At 42.9% G+C, this 16861-nt stretch overlaps 1 protein-coding gene across 2 annotated transcripts; it reads left to right on the top strand.

Moving 5' to 3' along the window:
• The first annotated feature begins 14572 nt into the window (after window positions 1–14572).
• LOC147465090 (plant viral-response family protein (DUF716)) lies at window positions 14573–16250 on the top strand. 2 transcript variants are annotated; one of them, XM_086518062.1, is made up of 2 exons: window positions 14573–15678; window positions 15986–16250. In XM_086518062.1, exon 1 carries the CDS (start codon window positions 14632–14634, stop codon window positions 15649–15651), a length of 1020 nt encoding a protein of 339 aa, XP_086374188.1. In that variant the 5' UTR covers window positions 14573–14631; the 3' UTR covers window positions 15652–15678; window positions 15986–16250. The 2 variants fall into 2 exon arrangements, with proteins under 2 accessions (XP_086374188.1, XP_086374181.1); XM_086518055.1 differs by having other exon boundaries at window positions 14574–15683.
• The last annotated feature ends 611 nt before the right edge of the window (window positions 16251–16861 follow it).

Below are 16861 nucleotides of genomic sequence, written 5' to 3'. Positions count from 1 at the left end.
TGTCCCTCATGGGAATTCAGTCACTCGTGCCAACAACGCCTCTTATCCAGTTCAGGGAGTTGGAAAGATTGTGCTCACTGCTGCTAATGGCAGATTCTTCACAATTGTTGATGCAATTTATGCACCTAGGATCAAGAAGAATCTCTTGTCTGTATCCGCACTTGCTAGACTTGTACTTGTAGTCAAATTTGTGGATGACAGATGTACAGTTCATGATCTCAGTTTTGGTGATGAAATTGTTGCATCTGGGCTTTTGTGCCGTGGGCTATATAAGCTCACTTTGTATGACAAGTGTGGACAAAATTTTGCAAATGCTGTTGCAAATTCAAGGGCTATTTCAGATGCAAAACTTTAGCATGCACGTTTTGGTCATCTGAATTTTGCTAGTTTGCTGCGTTTGCAGAAATCTGATATGGTTGCTTCTTTGCCGCCTCTTGAAGCACCTGTCAAACATGTTTGTGAAGGCTGTATTTTGGGTAAGATGCAGCGTTCTAAATTTCCAAAGGATGGTTTAGCTTGGGCCACATGCAGGTTGCAGCTTGTGCATAGTGATGTTTGTGGGCCCATGCAAACTCCGTCCTTGGGCAATTACCTGTACTTCATGACTTTCATTGATGATTACTCTAGGCATGCATGGGTATTTCCGCTTAAAGCAAAGTTCGAATTTTTTATGTGCTTCAAACAATTTCTGGCTATGGCTGAAAATGTCTCGAAATGTACTATGGGCACCCTCCGTTCCGATCGAGGGGGGGAGTATATGTCTCATGAATTTAATGCATTTCTGGCTAGTCGTGGGATAAAACACCAATGTACAATGCCTTATACACCTCAGAAAAATGGTGTTGCTGAGAGGAAAAACAGGTCACTGACGGAAATGGCACGATGTATGGTCAAAAGTCAAGCTTTGCAGCATTCTTCTTGGCTTGAGGCCATCATGTGTGCCAATTATGTACTTAACAGGTGTCCTACGAAAGCTTTGCAGTCTATTATTCCATATGAAGCATGGCGTGATAGAAAGCCTTCTATTGAGCACATGCGTGTTTTTGGCTGCTTGGCATATGCTTTAGTGTCACAAGTGCAGCGCAGAAAATTGGATGATAAGGCTGTCAAATGTATTTTTGTTGGTTATAGTGCTGAAAGCAAAGGTTACTGTCAGGCCAAGGGTAGGGCCAAGGGCCAGGACGGACATGCGGTCAAGGGGCGCTATATTTAGGGGCTAGGAGTCTATATATGGCACGGTTGGGTGGAGAGTTGCATGGTCCAGTCCCCCACAGACTTACACTGGTATCAGAGCTTAGGGGAGAGGAGGAGGCAGCAGGGAGCTATGGAGGGGGGAAGCATGGAGTTCTCTCTCTCTCTCTCTCTCTCTCTCTCTCTCTCTCTCTCTCTCTCTCTCTCTCTCTCTCTCTCTCTCTCTCTCTCTCTCTCTCTCTCTCTCTCTCTCTCTCTCTCTCTCTCTCTCTCTCTCTCTCTCTCCTGTCGTGGACAAGCCGACAGTGCATGGCCGTGGGAAGGGCTGCTCCACAGGCGGGGAAGGCTGGGCCGAGACGCAAGCGGCGTGTGCAAGGCCTCTTGAGGCGGGAGGAGATGGCTCATCGACAGGCTCCAAATCGCTCGTGGTCACCCTAGTTGGGAGCGCGAGGCAGAGCCGGAGCAAACCCGACTCAGCTGAGGGTGCATCCGTTTAACGCGCGGAGCCTGACGTCCCTTTCTCTCTCGAGGCGGCTCTGTGGAGAACTCCATCACCCAGCGAGTTCGCTGGTTTCACATCAAGATGCCCTAAGGCCAAAGGCCTTGGGCAATTAAATTGAATTAGGGGATGCTGCCCACGGGCCAAGGTCCCCCCCTCGTCGCATGGGCATATGACCTCTCGACAGGCTGGTGCGTTTTTTAACAAAGATGACATGCGTGGGCTAGCTTGCATGCAGCAAGAAACAGATTGCAAATTTTTCTCAGGATCGCATACACGAACCCTGCAAGACATGATGCCACTCACTGACATCGGGTCAAGGTCGCGGTGAGTACGTCACAAGATTTATCTGCATTATACGCACCACAAGCAAAGCATGGAGCAATTTGAGCATGTTCGGGTCTACAATTATAGATATCAAATTCCCAGTTTTGGTTTGGAAATTTTTTATCCTTGGCCATGTTGCTCCTCCGGGTCAGGTGAGGCTTATGCCATATTGGTACAGGCAAGGCCTGTGGCATTTAAGATGCAAATATTTGGCAAGGCCAACCACTGATTACACTTTCACAAAGTTGTAAACCAAGTTTTCTAGGACATGGCTCCTCGGCTAGTTGTTGTTTATTGTTGAAATTAGGCAACAACAGGATCTTCCCATTCTCAATAAGCGTGCTTAGACGAGTTTTCTAAGCAATCCTGGGAGCAGAACTCCATTTACAAATTATCGGGACTACCATAGTCCAACCAAGCAGGTACAAGGTACATACTTTGCATGAGTTTTTTCCTTTTTTTTTTCACTACATAATACAATTCGACATGGTCGAGTAAGCTGTGAATGCCATTGTCAACTGGCAAGCGTAATTGGTGGCTCCCCGCATCAGAACTACATGAGAACTTATGTGCAGCAAGGCTTCCTTCTCATATTGGCTTGAGTATGACATGGTTATGATGTTTCTAACAGCAAGGATGTGTATTGCTTACGACACTTGAATCAAGCACGGCTTGAATCCCAACCACTTGGCTCCGAAGCACGGCTTCTCAATGGTTGACTTTGATGCAAAAGCATAGCAAATTCGCGATGCTTTAGAATCTCAAGGAGATTGGCACATCCTTCTGCTAGACTTGATGCGGGGGGGGGGGGGGGGCATGTTGCTCGGCATGGCCGACTTCGTGTCACTGTTTCTCGAAGCGGACAGGGGATGTTTGCCACACAAGACTTGTCATTTTCAGTTGAAATCACTCGACAAGGTCGATGCTTTTTGTCATGATATCTGTGTCTCAACAGCCGACTTCGTCGTCTAGTATCACAACATTCTTTATGCGAAGCAAGGCTTCAAGCCAGGTATATTGCATGGAAAATTCCCACGTTCGGCTTATGCTATGAGCATACAAACTTGGGAAGGATTTGGCAAAATGCTTCCAGCTTATTTCATTACGTGACAGACGAGCGTATATCATACAAGGGATGTATATTTACATCCAACAGCTCCTATCCGTGCAGCAGATATGGCTACGAGCCATTTTAAGCGAGTTTTGTTCCACGGACTTTTGAGTCAACGGGTGACCGCAACGACCAGGTTAGCCAATTGTATGTTCTTATTATTTTTCCATGTTTACACTTTACTTGGCAATTACTGTCATTGTGCAAAGCAAAGTGATTTGGCAATTTTACATGAAGCACGGCTTCTCCCTTGTGCCAAGGAACTGCCCAATGACTTGTCATCAAGGGCTGTGGCACACAAGTTTGCAAAAACTGGCAAAATAGGGAATATCACCTCACAGAATTCCGACCAGTTTAGATTGTGCAAGGCACTTATGGTTTTGGTTCTCACGCTTGAGACCGTTATAGTAGCCAAGGGCTTAAGTTTTTGCATGCAAGGCGTGCTACGCAGGTGGCATGGATTCCACCACTTTATGCATTATGCTTCCGCTATTACCCTCGCAACTCTGTCAAGGACAGACTAAGTGATGGATTGTTGAACCTGCTAGTTGGTTGCTATCAACACCCAACAACACTAAAAGGAACCTAAATCTAGAACTTATTTCATAGGCAAAGTGCCAATGCTAAGTCATTTTCATACAATCACGACCCTGCAAGGCAGGTAGGTCAAAATGTGGTTGTGTCCCAGCATGTTCTTCTTCTCTCTCTCCCTCTCTTTAAGGGAAAAATGAAAAATCTTCTAAGAAGCTTTTGATACGTGTTTTGCTCGTGAGTCAGCCTGAGCCAAGGTGCTCTAACTCTCAGCTACCACGTGGCTAAGATGCTACTCAAATTAGTCTTCATCGGTTCGTCCATTGAACACTAATTTGCATAAGGGCTATGAGCCACACCGGCTAAGAGCCATTGTCAGGCCAAGGGTAAGACCCAACTATTGGCATTCTTTGGGGTGATTGTTTTCAAGATTGAACAGATCTACCCAGGGAAGTATACATCGGCGTTAATGCACAAGCAAGAGTCTTGTCATTACGGATGTTTAGGGTGTCATTTTTGCACTACATGTTTTCAGTGCGACACTCAAGCTAAGTTTTTGATAATCTTCAACTCACAGCAGTTGATCTCTATAAGGAAGTATAGATGCAGCAATCAGTGGTGACAACATGGCTGTCCACACGAGCTAGGCAATTCACTTGTGTGGATTTCTTGCTCTCTCTTTAGCACTACAGAGTGTCTATGGACATATTGTTTTAGGGTACGACGCGACGGCTGACTGCTACATCACCCCATAGGCATTGAGGATCATAGTTGATCTGCATTGAGGATCACAGTTGATCTGCATTGAGGATCACAGTTTGATCTCTCTCACTTAGACTTTCAAGGAAAGAATTCCGCAATCTACCACGCGGTAGCGGACAAACTCAACTTTTCAAGTTGATTCCAATCATTATGTACACGGTTAACTATGTTGGTTGCCATTACCTGCTAGTTGAGCAATTTCTACAAAGGGTCTTACCAAGGGGTTTGACTACGTAGATTTTAACCAAAGGGGTTGGATTGCGAAGGAAACACCCACGGTTCCCAGTGCAATGCTGTTTGTTTTTCAGGTAGGAGATGTGCTCCTCTCCGTTTGAATACTGGTAAGTGAACATTCCGTTCAAACCTCCAGGTACGCATCTATTAATTTGGTGTTATTCCATTTTTTGTATACTTTGCTTGTTTTTTTTTGTTTTCAAGACGTATAAGTACGCTTGAATGTTACAGAGCCATGCCAAGGGCATGTCGGCACAAAGTATTTTGGACCAAGTGTCCAATCTATCTTTTTGCCTTATGCTGTTACGAACCTACTTGTAGGGCTCGATTTGGCACATGTTGTCACATGGGATACAACATGGTCTAGGAACTCAAGGAGTTTGGTTTAGCCAGTGTGGAGCATGATAATGAGGGTCCCTCTCACTCGCGTCGCAGATTGTTTGTAGTTCCTCCACATACAAGTACAGCTCGTACTTGATGGATGTCACTTTTCCTGGCATCCTTACTTGAGACATATTCCACACGTGGAGAATATGAGTCTCTGGGACTGACACTGGCATCCAATTCAAAATGATGTGTCGCGACGAAGTCCCTAGGTGCTGGTCGCATCCGTTCATTAGACCAATTGACGCACACAGTATCAGGAACAATTTCAGTGGCCAAAAATTGTCGGGTACTAAGTACAGACTTGTTGTGATTACAAGTGCTGTGAAACCACCTTAACGGAGGGTCGTTTCTACATATAGCAAAGTATGCTACGTTCATGAGAATGTCTCATGGTTGGTTCCTAGGTGTGACCGGGTTGTCACATTCTATTATGGTCCAACTTTTGCTGCAAAGTATGCTACGTTCATGAGAAGGTCTCATGGTTGGTTCCTAGGTGTGACCAGGTTGTCACATTCTATTATGGTCCAACTTTGTTGCAAGATTTTCACGTAAGTATCGTGGAAAGTCTCGTCATGGAATTGCGGCTTGAATATGTTTGTGTTAAATGCATGTACACTAGGTGTTATGGGCCCTAGTGTTTAACACAAATTTATTTGGAGCGGCATGCAAATCCATGGACTTTATTCTTTCTGCACCCTTTTGCATTGCTAGTGCAATCTCTCTTGCAGATTTCGTACGAGTTTACACCCTGCCATACAAGGTGATGGCTGAGTATGGATATTAGTGATTGGATGCTGGAACCTTCATTCTACCTTCAACCTAGTTGGTTGTCTCCATTCCATATCGAGTATATGGCTGGATACTCAATGATTGAGTCATAGTTTGTCATCAGTCGTGGAAGACTGTCTATAAGTGGTTGGGGAAAGTACCTCACTCTTACTGCTGTTATTCATCCCACGTTGGATAGGCAGCTGACAAGTATTCTATTTTGTACTAAAGGATATGCTAAGCGCATACGTTAGTAAACCGTGCTAAAGGATCTGCTAAGAGCATACGTTAGCACAATGCATTCTGAATAGGTGATTTATCGGTCATATAGACAATTGGCCCGTGTAGAGGATGCCAATAAGGAAAACATTAGTGTTCTTACGAAGATACTACCACTTGTGTTTTCGAGGACGAAAATGCTTCTCCAAGGGGGGAGTAATGTCAGGCCAAGGGCAGGGCCAAGGGCCAGGACGGACATGCAGTCAAGGGGCGCTATATTTAGGGGCTAGGAGTCTATATATGGCACGGTTGGGTGGAGAGTTGCATGGTCCAGTCCCCTGCAGTCTTACAGTTACAGGTTGTATCATCCGCAAACAAAACGTATTCTAGTTTCTCGGGATGTAGTGTTTATGGAAGATTCTGCTCAGCCCTTGCTGTCATGTACTAGAGACAATAATGTAAGCTCACAGGACATTTATGACACTTTGTTGCCTCTTTTCAGTGGCGAAAATACGAATGTAAGTTCCAATGAGGCAAATGTATAGCCTATGGGGGTTTCTGAAAATGTTTTAGATCAGCCTATTACTGATGTAGATGTACATGATGTACTTGATGACGAAAGGGCTGAAAATGAGCAGGCTAGAGGTATGCCAAAATGGCTGGTGCACACTTTGCGTGACAGTAAATTGGATGCACCTTTGTCTAATCGTACTCGTTCAGGCTCTCGCCATGCATCTTATGCATCGGATTGTTATGCTTTGGCTGTGTCTAGCTTACATGATGTTGAGGAGCCTCTGTCTTTTGATGAAGCACAGAATTCAGAAAATTGGATGGCCGCCATGCAATCAGAATATGATGCACTTATAGAAAATGACACATGGACTTTATGTGATTTGCCTCCTGGCAAAAAGGCCATTGGTACGAAGTGGGTTTACAAGTTAAAACGCAAGCCGGATGGTGAGATCGATTGCCATAAGGCTCGACTTGTTGCAAAGGGTTATGCACAGCAAAAAGGCATTGATTATGAAGAGACTTTTGCTCCCACTTGTCGTATGACTACTGTGCGTTTTCTATGTGCATTGGCAGCTCATTTTGGTTGGGATGTACATCAATCAGACATTGTTACTGCTTTCTTGAATGGTGACATATTTGAGGAAGTTTATGTAACGCAGCCTCGCGGTTTTGTCATAAAAGGACAAGAGGACAAAGTGTGCAGATGTAAGAAGGCTTTGTATGGGTTGAAGCAATCTCCTCGTGCTTGGTATGAGAAATCTGACACTCATTTGGTGAAATGAGGCTTTCGTAACAGTCCAACAGAAAGCACATTGTATGTAAAGTGTGAGGATGATGTACTTCTCATTTTGGTTCTTTATGTCGATGATTTGCTGATCACTGGACCAAATGAGAGACATATTGCTGAATTTAAGGCTGATTTGAATGCTACTTTCAAGATGAAAGATTTGGGAATGTTGCATCATTACTTGGGTATACAATTTAAGCAGTGTGATGGTGCTATTGCCTTGTGTCAGAAAAGTTACATAGAAACATTGCTATGTAAGTTTGGACTTGAGGATTGCAAACCTATTTCCACTCCCATGGAAACAGGTTTGAAGTCGAGTCTACATGATGCTGGTGATCCTGCTGATGTAGCTCTTTACCAAACTGTTGTTGGCTGCCTCATTTATATATGCAACACGAGGCCAGATATTCAGTTTGTAGTCTCACAGGTCAGCAGATTTATGCATAGCCCAGGGTGTAAGCATTGGTAGGCAGGCTATCAAGAGGATTTTCCACTACCTTAGTGGCACTTTACATCTTGGCTTGTTTTATCCCAAGAGGGGATCATTGCTGCCAGACTTACATGCTTTTTCGGACTCAGATTGGGTTGGTTGTTTTGAGACGCGAGTGTCCACAAGTGGTTTTTGTTTCATGCTTGGCAGTTCATGTATATCATGGTTGAGCAAGAAGCAACCTACTATGGCCACTTCGAGTTGTGAGGCTGAGTACAGGGCAGTCTTCATAGCTACGGTTGAGTGTGTATGGCTCAGACGCCTTATGGCTGATTTGGGTGTTGGACAGGACACTGCCAGCACTATCTACACTAACAGTCAGAGCGCATTGGCAGTTGTGAGAAACCCAATTTTTCATGCTCGCACAAAGCACATTGAGGTGCATTACCACTATGTCAGGGAGAGGCTCTCAGCAGGAGAGATTAGCTTGGCTTATGTGCCAACACGGGACAACCTTGCAGATCTTTTCACTAAGGCATTGTCTCGTGAGAAGCTTGAAGCTTTCCGCAAAGCATTGGGCTTACTCCCCTTTGTGGACTGATCATGTCCTCAGGGCATGGCACTTCCCTTTACTCAGGTGCCAGCTCTCGTTCACCGCATCACTCCAGGGGGGATTTGTTACCATATATATGTGGTAGTGATGTTTGTGAACACACTGGGACCGCCGGGGCATTTTTTCCCTCTTTAGGAGGTTTTTTCCCCCGAGCATTGTTTATACGCCCATCACTCTAGGGCTATCTATCTTTCCATTGCACACTAAGTAACACACTCTCTACTGTGTGCCTTGAGCTTCCTTCGTCTTCTCCAAGCTGTGTGTATTTCTCTGCAACCCTAATTCCAACAGATGGCATGAACCTGCCTCAACACACACTTCTCAGGGCATGTATCGTCCCTCCTCCCTCCCTTCAACTTCATGTACAGATAGATCTAGCTCTCTCTTACACAAACCGTGCTTGCAAAACCCTAGAACCTCTAAAGAGAATACACTTAGAAGTTTGCTTAACTGGAGATGGGGCATGTAGTAGAGTTGAATTATAAATCTTCGAGTCAATACACATCATGTGGATGCTCAAAATGAAGCCTACAAAGGCGCACATGTGCGCTCCAAGACGACCCCTCTATTTTTGGAATCGGGGTTCTTTTATAAGAACTCACTATATTTCTCTACGTACCCACTAGCCCTTCCGGGTCTCGTTCTTTCCTGCAAGCGAACTTGCGCGCACCCGTGCACACATACACACACACACACACTACAGAGGATCTCTCCCCAGACATTCTCTCTCTCTCTCTCTCTCTCTCTCTCACACACACACACACACACACACACACACACACACACACACACACACACAAGGGAATTGTGGCGTGTAGACTCCCTCGGCTCACCTGCCATATCGTTGTTCCTGGTTGCATATCATGAATACACATCGCTGGATCTGGCTCCTAAGGTACTATACCGATTCTCTTTCTCTCTCCATATCTTGTATGCGGCAGTACACACACACACACACACACACAGATAATGTTTTACATATCTTGGAATGTATGGTTTAGATGGCTATCATGGGGACACAAAATTTAGCATCTTTTTGTTGGATGGCAATAGGTGTGGGCTCCATCAACTCCCTGGCTATTGAAAGATGGCATCACTTGTAAATGTATAATTGAAGAATACATCCATCGCCAGGGTGCTGCTCCGGTTACAAACATATGCTTTATTTGGCGATCTCGCAGACTTGAGATCTTGGGTTCTTCTGACCTTCATCACCAACCCTGTGTATGTTGCATCGGAGAGTTATGCAGTCCAGGTAGGTGCAACTGCACCTACTCGGTACACTTTTTTGATATTGTAATGTCTTAGTCTTTTGATTGTTTTCAAGGTTTTTGACACTCTAAACTTTGTACATAAGCCTAAACATTTCCTTAGAGGATTTTTTGGTTGCAGCTTTGCTTGAGTACATGGCTTGAATAAACTCAATGGTATAAACATGTTTAGACATATATACAGGTTATTATGTGCCTTATACCTCAAGTAGGGATCTCCAAAGAGAGGGCAGTTATTACTAGAATTTTTGACAATATCTTCAAAATACAACGAAATGTTGGTGAGTAAGCATACACAATCTTAAAATATAACCAAAATATGATTCACTTTTAGCTTTTTTTTTTTTAAGTGGGCAGGTGCGCACTTACAAAAAACCTGATTCTGGGCATAACCGTTTCTTGGTTCTTGTATCCACTGCATTAGGAATGCACCTCACCAAAAACTTGGAAAATTTGAAAAACATGTGGATTGATTGTAATTACTATGCATAATTGTTAACCTCAGCATGTTGACTTGAGGTTTCGCTTAATGGTTTTTTACTTGAAGTAACTCATCAGATTGCCATCAAATGATACACCTACTCATCAGATGAAACGCATCAGAGTGCCAAATACAGTTTGCCTCCTTGCATCATAGGTTAACATACATTACTCACGCTTGCATGTATACCATCGTTTTCCAGTAGCATATACTTGCATGTGTATGAGATTTCTCTAATTGTCTTACCTTTTCAGCTCTTATGGGATCGGGTGGTGATTTCACCTAGTACGAAAAATCAAATCCACATTGATAATATTGTAATAATAGGATATGAGGATGTGCATAGCTTATAAAACATGAATATGGCTCTTAACTTATTACATAATAGTAGGCATACAACTTCCATTGGGTTACGCCCATGGAGTGCAGCTCGACACTTAGATCTGGTTTACGTAGATTGGGTTAATTTTGATTTTTCACTTACTAGCTTGAGGTATTATTGATCTTTTGAGAGCAATTAATTATATAGTTATGCTTATACTTCTGGTAAGGATCTTGGAAGAAGTGGTAATGATTGAATTTTTTGAAAATAAAATCTATATATAAATAGCACGTTGCCCAACGTAAACATCCACCTCGCAACATGATTTTGGTAGACTTGATTTGGGGATCCATTGGCACTGGTATCTTCCTGGGTTGATAACTACATTAGTCATTTGGTTAATGAAAGATCTTGAGCAAGATGTTACTACTTGGTGCAAACTTCTTATTACTAATGTTTTCTTGCAGTTGATGTTGGCCTTTTTCAACACTTTTCTCCTTGTTGAATAGATGCATAACTTTTGAATTTAGTGTTAGTGCTTTACTTTGAACATACTCCAATGTTTTTAAATAGAGCCTTAATCCTCACGTGAGGGTCTCGGATGAGATGGCAGTGGGCTGGACTTTTGAAAATTGTTTCAAAATACAAAGGAGATGCTGTCCGGTTTTTCGTGGAATTAAATAATGAAAACATTATCATAAATTAATGGCTCATTCTTTAAACTTAATATTTGATCTATGTTATGGTGTTAGTTTTTGTCGTAATTTTTGACACCAATAACAAGGGGAGGGAGTCGTTGACACCTATCTTCCCAAATAATGCCAGTTCTGACAGGCTTGTGTTTCTTGGATGGTGACAGGTAAGAGATTCTTTCCTTGGGATTACAACGACAACTGCAACAATAACTGAAGATCGCCCATTGTTTGATTTTTTTGATTAGTGATAGATGACCCTTGTATATGATTCTTGGATAAAAACATATGTCAGTATCTAGTTTAAATGTCAATTGTAATCTTAACTTTATCTACTTGTTATCTTATGTATACAGAAGGTTTGATTATTTACATGTTGACTGGTCTCTAGTCCCATTGTATGGTCCAATAGTTTGTGAAATCAAACTATTGTTATATAATCTTTCTTAAACACACATTTTTGGTCACTTTACTTTACATGGGCTGCTTCTTACTCAATCCACACACACTAGTTTTTTTACTTAGTTGGCACCTTTGTAACAATATGAACACCTACCTCGTCGAAAAAATTTTAATTCACCATCATTCTAGCTATACACTGCTAGCAACACTGCACCATTTTAGGGGCCCCATCCCACATGTGACATTACCCTTGGAAGAGGAGGCTTAGCCTCTCGGATCAAATAAATACGACTCCGACCTTGATTTGATATCTTGGCTCTCTAACCCAGTGCATTAGGGCCCTTCTTCGGCCGTTAATGCATCACGTTTAGGTTTTTCCCTCTCTGCACTAGGCATTCTGAGTCGTCTTCACACTGTCTACTCTCTACCACCACCCCCTCCTCTACATTTGAAACCATGGCAGCCGCCACCAGCAACCCTATGTCTTGGTGATGAGCGGATCAGAACAGGATTCGCCCTGCTGGCTCTACTTATTACATCAGCTGATGGCATATCTTAATATAAACAAGGTGAGGGATGCTTCCTACCGCTCACTTAGCCTTGAGTGTGCGTAATGTGTGTGTATGTATAAAGAGATTATTTGAGGGCTTTTTTTGGTCGATCTCTCACTACGTGGCTATGGAGTTAATGGAACATAAAGGGGCTTCGCAGGTCCACACTCTGCCTAATTCGGCTCTGTCTTTCTATACACTCTGCATTGAATCGGGCTTTTTTACAAGAGCATTTTCTTGCCCGTTGGGCTTTGGTTACAATAAAATTTAGGGTTTTTTATTTTACTGCACAATGAACTAAAAGGTTTTTTTACACATGGTGTGTAGCATGATGTCGAAGTGTCTGTTCTGCTGCATGAAAATCTGATGTAAATAAAGGTGTTTTCGCTTTGGTTTTTGGAGTTGGATGGTATTTGCAACATCATATGTGGGGATACCTGGCCCGATTGGCTTTAAGTACATGTGATATATGCTTACTATTGGGATGATCGGCTTACTGGTGGTGTCACTTGTTGTGACCCTGCATACTACGTTTTTTTTACATTTTTTAAGGGGTTTTTTTTGAAAGCACTTATGACTTCTTGTTGATACACATGCGGGCTGGTTGTATGGCAAGATATACTGAAATTTCCAGGTTTTTTCATATAATGCATGGCCTTAACATCGATTAGTTTTGATGAAGTTACTACACCTTTTTCGGTTAAAAGAGAGAAAAAGAAAAGAGGGATTGGTACTCCATTCACTCTATCGTCTTATTGACTTCTTATAGCTTGACATACTTACCTGTATTGATTGCCTAAGCATAACAATAGATAGTTTGCTGTTGTATAACACAATAATTTGTGGAGCCTTGTCTGATACTAAGGATGGGGCTATGTGGTTTTACTAGGTTTGCTTTAAGAAAAGAGAGGAATGTAGAAGGTAAGGGTGATACCGCGCACTTATCTGGTCTGGATGGGTTCCCATACTAATTAATCTGCATAGTGGAAGTGCTTTATTGTATGGCTGATGGAAAGGTACAAAATAAACTTGGGGCTAAAATTGGGAATAAAACAATTGGATCAGAAGGGGTGATGGCCTTCCAATCAAAATGATATATATATATATATATATATATATATATATATATATATATATATATATAAATATCTATTTAAGGAGCTTAAAAAATCGGGTTATATAATAAACATATCTATAATTACTACCAAAATTTGCTTGTGTCTTGAAGGAGTGATGACCTTTTTGACTACAGGCGTTAAAAAGAACAAAAACACACCTTTTACTTGACAGAATTGGAATTCATGATTACTATGGACGATAGTTTTAAGTTAAAAATGTTGTAAGTTGGACATGGATAATGACTGATATAGTCTAGTGACACCTATAAAACACATTCAAGGCTAACATGGTTGTTGTCTTGTTTGAATGGATGCCTGTGAGGACTTTATCGTTACTTATGATCTTTTTGGCTTGGTTGCTATCTGTCACCGACATAATTGGCCTTTGTCACTTTAGTATCAATTGTTCTTAACTTTTTTATGTACAAATCACTAAAATGATGCCTCATTCTCATTCTGATGTACAAAAATGAATCAAAGATTGAGTTGTTTTTGTGCTAATCCTTGTCCTTTGTTTAAAGCCAGCTGTCTTTTGAATTGATATGTTCTTTTGTGTAGAAGTATTAGTTTAAAACAGCAAAACACACACACACACACACACACACACACACACAAAAGCTGTGTGGTGCAAGACTGCTTAGAGAGGGGTGCTAGGTAGAAAATAGGGCAACGAGCTGGTAGACTTAGCCACGAGAGATCTTCGTGGAGGCGGGTACAATGCAAGAGGCTAAGGCGACTGCTAGCAGACGCAGAGTGAGTGAGATTTTTTTCAATCGTATGTGTCAATAGAGTTGCGGCTAGACGTACTTGGTTAGAACTAGAAGGCTTGCAATATCAGCACGTACAAGGGATCGAGTTCGATTCCTACCCTGGACGTTTTATAGGGTGAGGCCCTCGGAAGGGGAGCAATGAGATTCGCAAAGGAATCTGTGTAAAAGTGAATATAATAATGTACGAGCAAGTAGTAGTAGAGTTCATTGACTTGAGGACTAAAGAACAAGGTAATGAATGAAGACCATGTCGTGGGATCCACGGAGGGGAAGTCTAGGCACAAAAGCAGCGACGCGCGACGCCGTTCGATTTGGAAAAAGTAAACTCGGATAAATTTTGTAAATTCGGACATCCAAAGAGTAAACTAAGACAAGCATAAGTAAATGTAAACACACCCACTTTTCAACGAAATGCATGCGTGTGCCCGGTTAGGACATTGGATTGCCATAGTAGCTGTCTAAGTTCGGAAACTCGCCGCCAATTGTTTGTTTGCCGTCGGATCTCCTTGAGATCCACGCTCTGCCGTGCCGTCGATCCCATGCCGGGGCCTTCATTCAAGACGCGTGCCACTTAGTGATGAGGTTTAGTGACCAGCGCAACATGTGAAAACATTCCTAAGGCAGGCAGGGGTGAGAGCCTCTGAGAGGAAAAATGGGTTTGGTGGGCATGGTGGTGTCGGGCTGCAGTTTTCTCTTCATGGGTCTTTGGCAGGCATGGATCTCGTTTGCAGAAAAACCTTCGACGCTGCCATCATCATCATCAGCGCCATCTCGGTCTTTGATTACAAATGCAGGGGTGAGTAAACCCCGTCCTCTCTTTTCGTCTGCGCAAATGGTCTCCATAGCCGCCCTTTCCTTCTTGCACGTTGTCAGTGGTCTAGTCGCTTCCCACAGAGATGCAGACCTCGCTGATAGCATTGGCTCTGCAGTTCCTCTGGAGAGAAGCTGCGTGGCTCTCGTCTTCTTCCTCTTCTCGGTTGTCAACCTCCTTCGTATGAACACATCCTTTCTGCCTCTGCCGCATGAGATTTTATGCTTGATTGGCCTCTTCGCGTTTGGTCAAGAGCTCCTTCTATTTCACCTTCAGAGGCCTGATGCAGGCCTTGAAAGCAGGTATTACACTCTTCTTCTGGTTCCCATAGGCGCCTCCATACTTGCTCTTGTATCGAGTATAGTTGCTCCTATGTCCTTGCTACCGCCTTTTGCTCTTGCTGGTAGCCTCTTTTTGCAAGGGTCATGGCTCATCCAAATGGGTCTTTCATTCTTCACAACAGCATTCATATCGAAGGGTTGCTTGCTTCACATGCGAGGGGATGGTGACTATGTCATCAAATGTGACGCAGACAGCATGGCCCTTATGAGAGGCAAGGCTGTGGCTACTCTTCAGTTCAATTGTCATCTAGCTCTCCTGCTAATTCTGTTTATACCATTATACTCCTTCTTAAGAAGGCACTGTGGATCATCAACTTCGTACGCTCTCAACTATGAAATGGTGGCTACTGTCGATTCTCACAATGCTAAGAGTCGAAGTGATGTCTTATCTTCGCCGCCCCCTTCAGCTTTCTCACTTGAGCTTGATGAAGACCTGGATGATGATGAAAGATCTGTCTCTGAGGAGCACCGCCACGGTGCAAATGGATTTCATGGGGTAGCATTGCAGAGCGAAACGTAGAACCACGTACTCCAGCAAAGCTCACTCGTAAGGTTTGCTTGCTGATCTCTTTTGGATTGTTTGCACTTCTTTGGTTCTACCACTTATTCAGCAATTTACATGTCTGTTCAAAGTCTAGATTTGAATCAAGTTGGTGAAAGGAAAGAAAAGTGTGTTTTTTAACAAATAAAGAAGAAATATGTTTATAGGGTTGTGTGGTACGCTTTGTTGCTACCCCCCACTGTATGTGGATTCCCTTATAAATTGTCTTCTCAAATGCTGCATGAGAATGGGGTTTTGTATGGATAAGTGTTGAGGGTGTCTTTGTGTTGACCTTTTTATTCCATTGGTGCAGAGGGAGGACTGTCATTATGATCAACTACTTTGTGGAGGGCGTTTATTTAATGCATACATTAAAAGCTCCATTGCTCCAGATAGGTGAGAGTGAGTATTGTGTTGGTCATCCTGGTGGAATAGCGTTGGTTGTCGTGAATGTCACGGGATACACAATCAGTCCTTCTTGGCTTTGTTTGTTAATGTTGAGGTGCACCGTTTGTTAATGGCTTTGTTGGAAGCTGTACAATATTTAAGCTATTCACATGCTAACTTGTTTTGTCTCACCTAGAACTTTGAAAGCTTCAAAGGATAGTCAGTGCTTTGGTCGGAGCAAGACAGGCATTGAGCGTTTTGTGTTTATGCATTGAGCTCATTAAAGGCAATCTAAGATAATCAAAGGTTAGCCCACACAAACGATATGTGTGACATGGAAAAAGGGATAGCAGGATTCTGTGAGAACAAGAATGCTTTATGCTGCTCATAATGGAAGAAAGCCGTTGGAACGGAATGATTTGAATGCCCACTCATAGTGTTTAGTACCTTTGATTTCTCTATTCCACCAGGATTGTCATTTTGAGGACGTGATTAGGCCTCTTCAAAATTTTAGTATCAAGCTTAGTCCTCTCGGTCCTGTGTTAAGTGAAGAAGTGGTAATTTTTGTTTTCTATGAAGAGCAAGGAGTTGGTTGCTTATATATCAGAGACAAGAGTAAGGTCTCTTTATGATGTTCTCAAATCAGACACAGGCCACTCAACATCATCTTGTTGCTTCATTCCTTTGCTCTGGAGTCAGCACCTGTACTAACCAGCCCTCTCCACTCAGCTGCTACAAGGTTAATCATTTACCTCGGGAGGATGGGGCCTTTGAAAAGTTTCACGTATACTATAAGTAGAAC

This window comes from Adiantum capillus-veneris, chromosome 1 (assembly GCF_014529385.1).
Source record: "Adiantum capillus-veneris isolate H3 chromosome 1, ASM1452938v2, whole genome shotgun sequence".
Lineage (NCBI taxonomy): Eukaryota > Viridiplantae > Streptophyta > Polypodiopsida > Polypodiales > Pteridaceae > Adiantum > Adiantum capillus-veneris.
The sequence above is the reverse complement of the archived record's forward strand: the minus strand, read 5'-3'. Positions and strand labels throughout refer to the sequence as shown.

Coding starts and splice junctions, on each gene's coding strand:
- LOC147465090 (XM_086518062.1), top strand. CDS start 14,632: ATGGGTTTGGTGGGCATGGTGGTGTCGGGCTGCAGTTTTCTCTTCATG.